The following is a 12,461-nucleotide window of genomic DNA, read 5'->3' as shown; positions in this document are numbered from 1 at the left end:
CAAAATTTATTTTGCAAAATCTATTGAACCGATCTTAATGAAATTTACAGTATTGTTTTACTGTATCATATTTTTCTGAGTGAAATATGAAGGTCCTAAGTGTAGCACAAATGGTTGAAAAATTAAAATGCGAATACTTGTTTTTGTATGGTGTTTTCGCAATTATTGCTATTTTGCAACAAGGGTGACTATTTTTTAAATTTTTAACCAATTCTATATTGTAGGAAATTTAAATACGCAACTTTTATGTCAGTACAACTTTTCTCGGAAATGAATATTTTTAAGTTATAATCAAAAAACGAAGAAAAGAATCGAATTTTTCCTTCATTTTTTGACATTTTGATTATTTAAACAATGTTCCGGACCTTTTTGAGAGGGAGGATAAATCAAATATTATTATTTGAGTTATTTTCAAGCAATTTCTGCAAAAAAATTTGAGTCACCTCTCAACGTCCAAATGTACTAATATTTTTACAGATGCGCCCTGGTCTATGAACACAGTAGGTCAAAGCGATAGTGACTGATAAAAAAGAGAAAACTTGAATGTCTGAGGCATAAGAGGTAGTAAATGCGGGATACTGCAGCTAATACTCGACGGAAAGATTAAAGCAAAAAGAAGAATTGGTACGAAAAAATATTCATCCCTTCGAAATCTTCGTCAATGGACTGGCTTATCAATAGATGAATTGTTACATGCCGCGTAAGATCGAGAAAAATATCAAAAAATTCAAAGAAGAAGAAGCCTTGGCTGGTTTATTTTTAAGATCGGAATGTTTTAAATAATATTTTGGTATTTATTGATCTTAATTTTTATTAGATATACTACAGAAATATATTATGTATCTTCGTGTTTTCCGGAAGTACATTTTAATAGCATTGTTCCCTTTTCCCAAAGGGCTCAATCCCGCTGAGCATAGCGCCGCTTGTATACCCCTTTATATCTATTTGATTGCGAATCCAATTATTTTTTCTTTCTCTATGTACACGTCTGAAATTTCTGATGACAAGCACACTCCTTTATTTTCCATGTAGCTGTGCTTCAACTTTACAATGAAAAGTTGCCGTAAACTTTGGTCTGAGTTTACTTATTAATTTTATCGTGTTGCTGGAAACTTGGTTAAATCAATTCATTAAATATTAATTGTAGTGCCGGTTAATCATCCATTACAATTTGACTATTGGTTGTATCTGACAGAAGCAAAGTTTTTGAAGTATCTGACAGAATGTAATTTAAACTAGAAGGTAAACGGAGCACAGGTAAACACTGCTCCACAACTTCCTTTAGAGAATACAGAAAACAGAGTCAAAATAAACAATCAATCATCGGACAAATTTATAGTAAAAGAAGGTGTAAGGCAGATCGATCCTTTGTAATCATTATTCTTCAACTTATGCTTAGAAAAATAATGCGAGAAGAGAAAATCAATAGAGAAGGACTCCTATATAAAAAATACAAGTTTTGGCATTTGCGGATGATGTGGTGTGGCTAGAAGAGGAAAAAAGAGCTACAGGAAAAATCGCAGAGAATAGTAAAAGCAGCGAAGAAAATGGGACTGTAATTAATTAAACTAAAACAAAATGTCAACCTCACCTGCCCGTGTGATGATTTTGATCTTGATCATCCGGTGCACCCTGCTAGATAACTGTCGAGGCTCTGGCGACCGAGTGACTGCCGGAATAAGCAGTCCCCACTTGTTGACCAACTTCGGTTGGTATGCAAGTGAAAGGGCACTCTTTTGTCCTGGGGTCAAGAAATTGGCACTAAAGGCGGAAGAACTATTTACTAGTCAACGGCATAACGATGTAGAGGGCAAGGAGAAACCACTACATTAAAGATCCATCATGGATATCTCTAGTACGATCATCATGACTGTACAACAAAAAGCCAACTCAACCACTGATCATGGGAATCGGAGACCAGGATCCGGCATGGGAGGTATATCACCAGAAGACCACAGGGCCTCCCGGGTCGTCAACCAGCAAAATCCCTGTCAAGTAATAAATACCACTCTTAAAGAAAATAGAAAAACACCCAAGAGAGTATTAAAAATTGGTACATGGAATGTTAGGAGTATGTATGATCCAGGCAAAATGCATAATATAATACAAGAAATGCAGAAATTAAATGTCCACATTCCAGGCATTAGTGAGGCAAGGTGGCCAAATTCTGGCAGTTTTTCGACAACAAATGGCATAGCATATTACTTCGGAAACAGTAGTACTCAACACAGACACGGCGTAGCAGTTTTCGTATCTAAGTCTATGATGCAGTCTGTCATTAATTTTACTCCAGTATCAGATCGGCTCTTATTTCTCCAACTACAAACAAATACAAGTAAACTAAATATCATACAGATCTATGCACCTACTGCAGATAAATCCGAGGACGAAATTGAACAATTCTACGAAGAAATCAATCAAGTATTGAAATCGACGAAACCACGAGACACCACCGTAATTCTAGGTGATTTTAACTCAAAAATTGGTAAAGGAAAAAGTGACAAACATGTAGGAGAATACGGACTCGGTAAAAGAAATAAACGAGGTGACAGACTGCTTCAATTCTGTCAGGAGAATAAAATGATTGTATCTAATACATTCTTCAACTTACCAAAGAGAAGACTTTATACGTGGAAATCACCCCAGGACAATGTCCAAATAATAATTCGAAACCAGATAGATTTTTTACTGATAAACGAACGATACAGAAACTCCTTAAAATCCGTTAAGGCTTACCCAGGCGCAGATGTCTATTCAGACCATAACCCTCTAATAGCGCAAATGGGTATTAAACTAAAAAGATTGGAGCAGAAAAGAAGAGCAAACCAGAGACGTCAGTCATTTATGTAACCTGGAGGTAAAGGAGGAACTGCAAAGATGTATTAATAATAATTTGAAAATACTTCATGAAAAAGAAAGAAACATCTCAGCCAACGAACAATATAGATAAAAAATGGCAAAACGTAAAAACGGCGATAACAAGTCCTGCGAAGAGAATTCTGACTAAAGAAAAACCAAAAATAAAGCAAAGATGGATGACTGATAAAATCCTTCTTCTCATGGACAATCGGAGAATAATGAAAGGAAAAAACGAACAAAGGTATAAACAAATACAGAAAGAAATCAAAAAGGAAATTAGAATATCAAAGGAAGATTTTTATAAAAGAAAATTTGAAGAAATAGAGCAATTGCAGGCAAAACATGATATTTTTAATGTACATAAAAAAGTGAAAGAACTTGCAGGTACACATAAACGTAAGCAACCAAATACCCTGTATAATGTCAACGGAAACATAATAACAGAACTAGAAGAACAGTTGAAGACATGGAAAAACTATGTTGAAGAACTCTTTGCAGATGATAGACAACAATCTGAACTAAGTATCATACAAGGAGACGAAGGTCCAGAAATAATGGAAGAGGAAGTAATGTACGCACTAAAAAGAATGAAAAACGGTAAAGCCCCAGGTCCAGATGAAATACCAACGGAAATCCTTAAACTGATAGAAGAAGACTCGATCCACATTTTAGTTGAACTTTTCAATAGCATTTATACATCAGGAAAAATACCACAAGAATGGCTTTTATCCACCTTTGTTATTACATTACACCAAATAAAAAAATTTTTTTAAGAAACGCTTTTCTTTAGTTGTGAGTGACTAAAATTGAAAATAATATAAAAAAATCAACCAAAAAGCAAAAAATAAAACTCGAATGATTGTTCGAAAAAAATGTTCGTTAAAAAAATGAAAAAATTGAACACATTCGTTAAAGAAAAGCGTGGGGCGCGTCTTCATCGAATAAACGGTTTGAGGATAGCGTCCCACGCTTTTCTTTAACGAATGTGTTCAATTTTTTCATTTTTTTAACGAACATTTTTTTCGAACAATCATTCGAGTTTCATTTTTTGCTTTTTAGTTGATTTTTTTATATTATTTTCAATTTTAGTCACTCATAACTAAAGAAAAGCGTTTCATAAAAAAATTTTTTTCATATTTTTTTATTTTTTACTTTTTAGTCTTACACTTTTCAAACATTAAAATATATCGTCATGTTAAAAAAAGGATGTAAGTATATGACAGACAAGTTTTTTTCATTTATTTCAACATCTGATATACAGTGAGCACGTAAAGGTTGGAATAAATTAATTTTCTCGAGAATGGATAATTTTGGAAAAAAATCCCGAAACAGGTCGATTTTTATTTTTAAATTACGACTTTTTGGCCTATATATCATACTAGTGACTTCACCCATTTGGGCGTGATGACGTCATCGATGATTTTTTTAAATGAGAATAGGGGTCGTGTCATAGCTCATTTGAAAGGTAATCTAATTTTCTATTCACTAATATAGACATTAACATAATTATTTATACAAGGTGTCCAAAAACATTTTTTTTTTAATTAAATTTATAGACTTAAAAAGAAGAATCTGTGTAATTTATTTAATTCAAAATACATTTTACTGCTATCAGAAAACAAGAAAAAATGTTTATTTGACAAATAAAAAATATTGTTTTTTGCAAATTTAATATTAAAGCAGCCACCCACCTGCCTCTTGACAATTTGAGCATTTAATTTAAGCGAAAAACAATAATTTTTTTCAAATAAACATTTTTTTCTGTTTTCTGAAAGCAGTAAAATGTATTTTGAATTAAATAAATTACACATATTCTTCTTTTATGTCAATAACTTAAGTTCAAAAAAAATTTTTTTTTCGACACCCTGTATAAATAATTATGTTAATGTTTATACTAGTGAATAGAGAATTAAATTACCTTTCAAATAAGCTATCACACGACCCCTATTCTCATTTAAAAAAATCATCGATGATGTCATCACGCTCAAACGGGTGACGTCACTAGTATGGTATATATGCCAAAAAGTCGTAATTTAAAAATAAAAATTGACCTGTTTCGGGATTTTTTCCAAAGTCGTCCGTTCTCGAGAAAATAAATTTATTCCAACCTTTACGTGCTCACTGTATACATATACATTGTACATTTTCTGTAATTTGTTCATACATTTTCTTGAATCAAAATCATTATTTACACCTATTAGAGTTTTCGCAGTCTTTCAATCTCTTCTAATGCTTTACTATTGCACGGTGTAGACCCTGTTAATTTCTCGCAATGCAGTCCTTAGATGCGCAAGCCGTCTAAAGGTACGTATCCATACAAGGGTAGATCTCGCTCGGTGTAGCAGCTCCACATAGTGGATACGTCGGTGATCGCCGCTCGGCGCTCACCCTCTTCTATTCAACCGGTTTGCTGTTTATATGTAGGGGAGCGCATGCCGTATCCATTTGAGCAGCTACACCGAGAGGGGTTCACCCTTGTATGGATACGTACCTTAATGATCGCACTCGGCTCAATGCAGCGTAAATCGGCCCTTTTACGCAAACATTTTCGGGCCCAAGTTCACGACAGCGTTGTCAACAGTCGAACGTTCCGTTTTATGGACAGTCAAAGCCCATGACAATACTAAGGGCAGCATTCGTCTCTCTACGGTGCCATAATTTTTTTTTTCGCTGAAATCTGGATAGAAATCGGACAGAAACTGGATAAATTTGAAACTTTACTGCTGTTTATTTATGAAGCATAACGTAAACATTAACGTAAAAAGTGAAATTATGTATAGTTCATATAATTAGCTACAATCTGAAAAAGTTTCAAGTTTCTACATTGTAGAAAACAAGAGAATTTAAGTATTTTCCATTAAAATCGTTTTTTTTTATTTAAACAATTAATAAACATAAAAAAATATTTATTGACTATTCGTGTATTGTTCGCGCAAATGCATGTCTTCAAAATTTAATTCATTTGTATTAAAGAAAAGGCAGTCAAATTAACGTCTAAAGATTTGACGCAAACGATTGAACTAAAGAAAAGCGTTTAAAAAAAGATGAATGCCAAACAATGTAGTGATTACCGTACAATCAGTTTGATAAGCCATGTACTGAAAATATTCCTGAAAATTATACACACTAGAGTACACAGAAAACTGGAAATGGACATCAATGATACCCAGTTTGGATTCCGAAATGGACTCGGAACAAGAGAGGCGTTGTTTGCACTGAACGTTATGTCTCAAAGATGTCTTGACATAAATCAAGATATATTCATGTGTTTCATAGATTATAACAAGGCCTTTGATAAAGTGCGGCATGATCATCTAATCAGACTCCTGGCAGAAAAGAATTTAGATAAACGAGACATCCGACTAATAGCAAATATGTACTACAATCAGAAAGCAGTAGTGAGAGTAGAGAATAATACCACTGAAGAAATTGAAATAAAGCGAGGTGTGAGACAAGGGTGTATACTGTCACCAACCCTGTTTAATCTCTATTCCGAAGACGTAATGAATAGAACACTCTCTGAGCAATCCATAGGTATTAAAATAAATGGTGTTAGATTAAACAATCTGAGATTTGCCGACGACACCGCTTTGATCGCAGAAACACTTGAAGAGCTACAGACATTGGTGAATAAGATAGCAGACTGCAGCAAAGAATATGGACTATCTTTGAACATAAAGAAAACTAAATTTATGGTAATATCGAAATCAACACGAAATGTCCAAAATCTATATTTACACAATGAAATTATCGATCGAGTTAGCAAATACAAATATTTAGGCACTTTTGTAAATGTTCTCAAAGAAATTGAAAATGTGTAAAAAAAGAGAATTTTTTTTTTATACACTTTCAATTTCTTTGAGAACATGCACCTGTTTGCCGGTTTGACCTATTTAGAAGTGTGTGCAAGTCATACAGTCTGTTTCAATACTTTTGTAAATGAAGACAACGATAGCTCAGCAGAAATCAAAATAAGAATAGAAAAAGCCAGATCCATATTCACTAAAATGAAGAGAGTGTTCTGTGGAAAAGATTTGAGCCTTGAAATGAAACTTCGCCTGATGAGATGTTACGTACTTTCTGTGCTGTTCTACGGAATGGAGTCATGGACGCTGAAAAAGATTGATATCAAAAAATTGGAGGCATTTGAACTGTGGATGTATCGCAGAATCTTGAGAATATCATGGACGGAGAGAGTCGCAAACGTCGAGGTCTTGAGAAGAATGAATAAAGAAAAGGAAGTCATATTTACGATCAAAAAACGAAAACTGCAATATTTGGGACACATTACAAGAAGCGAAAGATATGAACTGCTTCGAATAATTATGCAGGGGAAGATAGCAGGCAAAAGGTCCATAGGAAGAAGACGAAAATCCTGGCTAAAGAATCTACGGGAATGGTATAGCTGTAGCAACAACGAATTGTTTCGGTCAGCAGTTTCGAAAATACGTATAGCCCTGATGATCGCCAACCTTCGGAACGAAGATGGCACTTGAAGAAGAAGAAGAAGAAAACAAAATGTATGTAATGGACAGATGGTTAGTTCAGAAATGAAGAAAAGTTTAAAGCAGAAGCAGAATAAGGAAAATCATACGAATTAGAAATGGTGGAAGGATTTACGTACCTATGAGCAACACTATTATATAAACCGAACATTAAAGAAGAATTAAAAACAGCTTATGTTTCATTTCAGTTCAGAGATAATCCACCATTTCCATACGTCGGTTTCGGTCTTTCTAGACCTCTTCAGTTGGGCTTCATGAACACCTCTGAATCGAAACGAAACCAAGCTGCCTATTTAAGCAAAATTTTAAACAATAATGCTACGTATTGGACGCTGTAGCGGTAGCGACATCTATTAGAGAGAAATAGGAAGACTTGATGTAAACAATAAAACCTCTACCAACTTTGGACTCTACCAACCTCGATCAACTCTACCGACGAAATGTGACTTCATATTGTAGAGTCCCTTTCATCTTCTTTATTCGTCGTCTCCTTGCCTTATAAATTGTAAAAGGTAGAGATTCAGGATGTTATTAGAAAGTGGTTCCACAAGAATTTTTAGATTTATTGTTAGGGCTGTTTCACATTATAAGAATTTTGAACGTGCGAGGGTTTTCTTGTGCGGTAGTTTTGACGCACTTGTCCTTTTCACACAATAAGAATTGAGTCGCACGAAGATATTTTGCTGTGTTGTTTGGTATATTATTTTTATTTACACTTTGTGGCTGAGGTAGGTACAGCTGGTTCCTAAAAAAACTGATACGAATCTTTGTGTCGTATCTACGCTACAAAAACGTGTTTTGTAGCAAATTGAGCAGTGTATTTTGTAGGATAAATACTTATTATTTATATACTGTCACTGTCACTGCCAAATCTTAAAATTTGTCAGATAACTTATTCTGATCAACCTCAAAAAATGGCTCCACATGCTAGCAAAGAACTAAAAGCAAGAATTGTAACAAAGTTAGAATATGGTTCTGCCGTAGCGAACCATTTTAACGTAAGCAGAACAACAGTTTTTAATAAAAGATGGAGAGAACAAAAAACTCTCGAACGAAATCAAGGTTCTGGAAGACCAAAAATATCTACCGCTCATGAAGATCGTACGCTTTTGGAGAGATCAGAAGAGGATCCTTTTGAAGATGCGAAAACTGCAAGCATTATGTCACAGTTTCATTAGTTAAGTCGTTTGTTTTATTTCTTAATAATAATAAAAATAATAACAACAACCCTATTTTATGTAAAAACCATCATTTATATACTCTTTATAAAATTCAGGAATTCAAAATAATATAAAAATTTAGACCATAATAATTATTACAATTTATGAATTAACATTTATGTAATGAGTTGTTTGTTGTTTGTTTGTTTATTGTATTATTTGTCTGTCATAATAAATATAATATAATGTCAGACCAATCAAATACATTCCTCAAAATGATCAAATCTTACTAAGAGTTGTAACAGTTTTTTTAGGAACCATTGTACATGATACGATGTCTGATATGTATCATTACGACGTATCATTACAAATGGGTATTTTTTGTCCATACTTTTGTCCTAATGTACTGTTATGCGTATTTAATTCATTTGCAATTTCTATTTTGTCAGTTATTATTTCTTATGTTTTTAATTAAAACTCTTAATTTGTTTTTATAATCGTTGTTCTACTAAGATATTTGTGGGATCTTGGATTAGCTCATCTAATTAGCTCATACAATATATATAATAAACTATTCTAAATGGGAAATAAGCCACAATTTAACTAAAAAAATTATTTTATTAACGTTTCGACATCCGATTTGGGCGTCGAAACGTTAATAAAATATTTTTTTTTTTTAGTTAAATTGTAGCTTATTTCCCATTTAGAATAGTTTATTAAAAAAATTCCACAAGGAAATAGCTTCAGAACAACATTACAATCTATGTTTTTCATGTACAAAGACCCTCCGTCATCCATTCATTTTTAAATGTTGTTCCCCTCGTTTTAAATGTTGTTTTTAGATAATTTCACACAAGACGTGACGGCCGCCCTACTCCAGTCTTCACCGAGTCGTTTACCCTATAAAACTAAATACAATTTCGTAGAATAAAAGGTAGGTATATATATTATATGGGGCGAAATCAAATTATAGCGTTCTGGTTACTTTATCGTCGAAAAAAGAGAAATAATAGGAACCGAATTCATTGGGTCCATCCTATGAACGCAAAAAGATACGATTTATATATTTTTATATTCACACATATTGATCAAACACCCTCTATACTCAACGTTAATTGCAACTATGTAAAATAAAGTTTATTATAATTTACTTAGCAGTTTTAATTACTGTTGTTATCAGTAACATATAATTAATTTTGCTGTACCTACTTACCAAATGTGTTTTTCTTTATCACCTAATTCGTCAAATTCACTGTTAAGTGCACGGTATACACCATTCCAAGCATTTCTCGTCAAGTTTCTATATTTATATATTTCTATTGTTTTGTGTTTTGTCCCAAAGAACAGGTCTCGCTTCAATCAATGTTATTAATATTTCACTATCAATCTGAGACATCATAATATAAAATATATGCACCTACTTCAAACAGCCACAAAGTGTAAATGAAAATAATGTACCAAACAACCAAGTAAACTACCTTCGTGCGACTGAACGACAGTATCATATGAAAGAATGCATTAAGTTCCCTATGCTACTGGGTGCGTAAAGACGGCACGGCTGCCGTCTGTTGTTGTAAGCGAGGGACGGCATAAACACGGCGACTTTACCGAACGTTCCAACCACCGTCTAGTGAGAAAGACTCCATATGATTACATCAGCCACCATTGGAATATCGTCGTGCGTTCTAACCCTCCCACGTTTAAATTCTTATAATGTGAAACAGCACTTACACTTACTGGAGGTACATTGCAAAAACAGACAGAGTGATGTCTATACAAAACGAAGAACAAGATGAAGTATTAAGGCACGTATCCATTACGTTGTTGCTCCGTGTAACTGCTCCGCATAGTGGATACGTTGGCGCTCACCGTCGGCGATCGAATCGGTGGCAATTTATATATAGAGGAGCGCATTTATATATCGTATTCATTGGAGCAGTTACACGGAGCACCAACGTAATGGATACGTTCCTTTAAATAGAAAATACTTACGTAAATAGTAGACTGGTATTTCAGCTTCGCTAGTTTAATTCTAGTTTCTCCCATGTAGTCATGGCCATATTTATCATCATCAACCACCAAAATATGCAAGCTCTTTTTCATCAAATCACTCTCACTGATATCGTAGAACGTCAAGTTTTCGTTGAATTCGGGATTTCTGGTTTTGTGAACTGTTTTGGTTCTTAAACAAAACATATATGTATTTTAAAAAATTATCTATATACAGGTTGTAACAAAAATACTGGTCATAAATTAAATCGCGTAGGTATTCTGGAACCAAAAATAGTTCGATTGAACCTAACTTAATTAATAATTCTTAAAACAAATTGTCGTACCCCAATTAGGACGACGTTAAATACTCTAAACCGGTTCTCTATTGAAAATAGATTGTTTTATTTCACCATGATTTTGGTCTTCAAAATAGTAAATGGCTTATCACCTGAATATTTTCAAGAATTCATTTCTTTTAACAAAAATATTCATTCTTATACTACCAGAGGTTTAGATGGCATATACGAGTATATTCCTAGAACCGTCTAGAACTATGTATAAAAGTACGATCAATTCGCTCTTTTTTAAAAGCTTCCTTAAGTTTAATCAGTTACCTGCAGCTGTAAAAAAATGTGCTAGTCTCAATAATTTCAAAATATTGCTTAAACAACATATCAAAAATTTATAGTGTACTTTCTTTTTTTTTTATATTGTATGTATATTAGGTTTTTTCTATTTAAATAAAGATCTATCTATCTACTTACCTTAATACAAATTTGCACATAAAACAAGATACAAAAAGTTAAAGTTACAAAATGAAAATCGATTTTTTCCAATATATCGAAAAAAAAATAGAGATTTTTATTGAAAATAGACATGTGGCATTATTATGGCAGAAACATCTTAAAAAAATTATAGTGATATTTGTGCACCATATCAAAATTTTATGGGCGTTTTGTTGGAATAGTTGGAATGTACACAAATATTTGGGGGGTTTAAAGGAAAAAAACCCCCATAAAATTTTTATGTAAACATATTTAAAAAAAAGCCGCATCTCGATAAAAACTGGCTTATCAAAAAAACACTAAAGGCAAAAAAGTTTTAAAAACTTTGTGTTTAACTAATGGTACCACAATAATAATTTAATTGGAACGTACACAAAAATTTGCGGATGGGATTTTTTCTCCTTCTCTAAGTGTCGTCTCCTCATCGGAGGCTGGATATCATCATCACTATCTTTACTCTATCTACTGCTGCTAAACCAGTCCCTTATTTTTCAACCGTGACATTCTCCTTCTTCCTATACTCCTTCCGTCTCGTATCTTTCCCTGTATTATCAGCCTTAGCAATTCATATCGCGGTCCCCTCATTACGTGTCCCAGATATTGTAACTTTCTTATTTTTATTGTGTTTATTATTTCGCATTCTTTACCCATTTCCAATACTTCCATGTTCGTTTTCTTCTGAGTCCATGCTATTCTAAGCATCCTTCTGTAACACCACATTTCAAATGACTGTAGCTTATTTATGTGTTCTTGCTTTAATGTCCAGTTTTAAGTCCATATTGCAGTATCGAGAACACGTAGCATCTCAAAGCTCTTACTCTCAGTTCTAAGCTAAGGTCTGTGTTGCAGAAAATTGTTTTCATTTTTACAAACGCATTTCTTGCTATTTATATCCTGGTCCTTATTTCTGTTGTTTGATCATATTTTGCTGAAATCCAGGTTCTTAGGTATTTATATTTATCGACCCTTTCTATCGGTACATTTCCCAAATGTATGCTTGTTTGTATGTTTGTTTTCTTAGTTATTATCATGTATTTGGTATTTTTTATATCCATCTTTAGTCCACATTCTTCACAGAAAGTGCTTGTTTTGTTGAGTAGTAATTGGAGTTGTTCAGCAGAGCTTGCCATAATCACGGTGTCATCTGCATATCTTATGTT

At 33.4% G+C, this 12,461-nt stretch overlaps 1 protein-coding gene across 2 annotated transcripts in view; it reads right to left on the bottom strand.

Moving 5' to 3' along the window:
• The window catches only part of LOC114328696 (synaptotagmin-C), a 239,170-nt gene that overhangs the window by 36,751 nt on the left and 189,958 nt on the right, over positions 1–12,461 (bottom strand). For both annotated transcript variants that reach the window (XM_050656829.1, XM_028277628.2), the window contains exon 10: positions 10,517–10,706. In XM_050656829.1, the coding sequence (XP_050512786.1) occupies positions 10,517–10,706 (190 nt within the window). The remainder of the gene's footprint in view (positions 1–10,516; positions 10,707–12,461) is intronic.

Source organism: Diabrotica virgifera, chromosome 7 (genome assembly GCF_917563875.1).
Source record: "Diabrotica virgifera virgifera chromosome 7, PGI_DIABVI_V3a".
Taxonomy (NCBI): Eukaryota; Metazoa; Arthropoda; class Insecta; order Coleoptera; family Chrysomelidae; genus Diabrotica; species Diabrotica virgifera.
The sequence above is the reverse complement of the archived record's forward strand: the minus strand, read 5'-3'. Positions and strand labels throughout refer to the sequence as shown.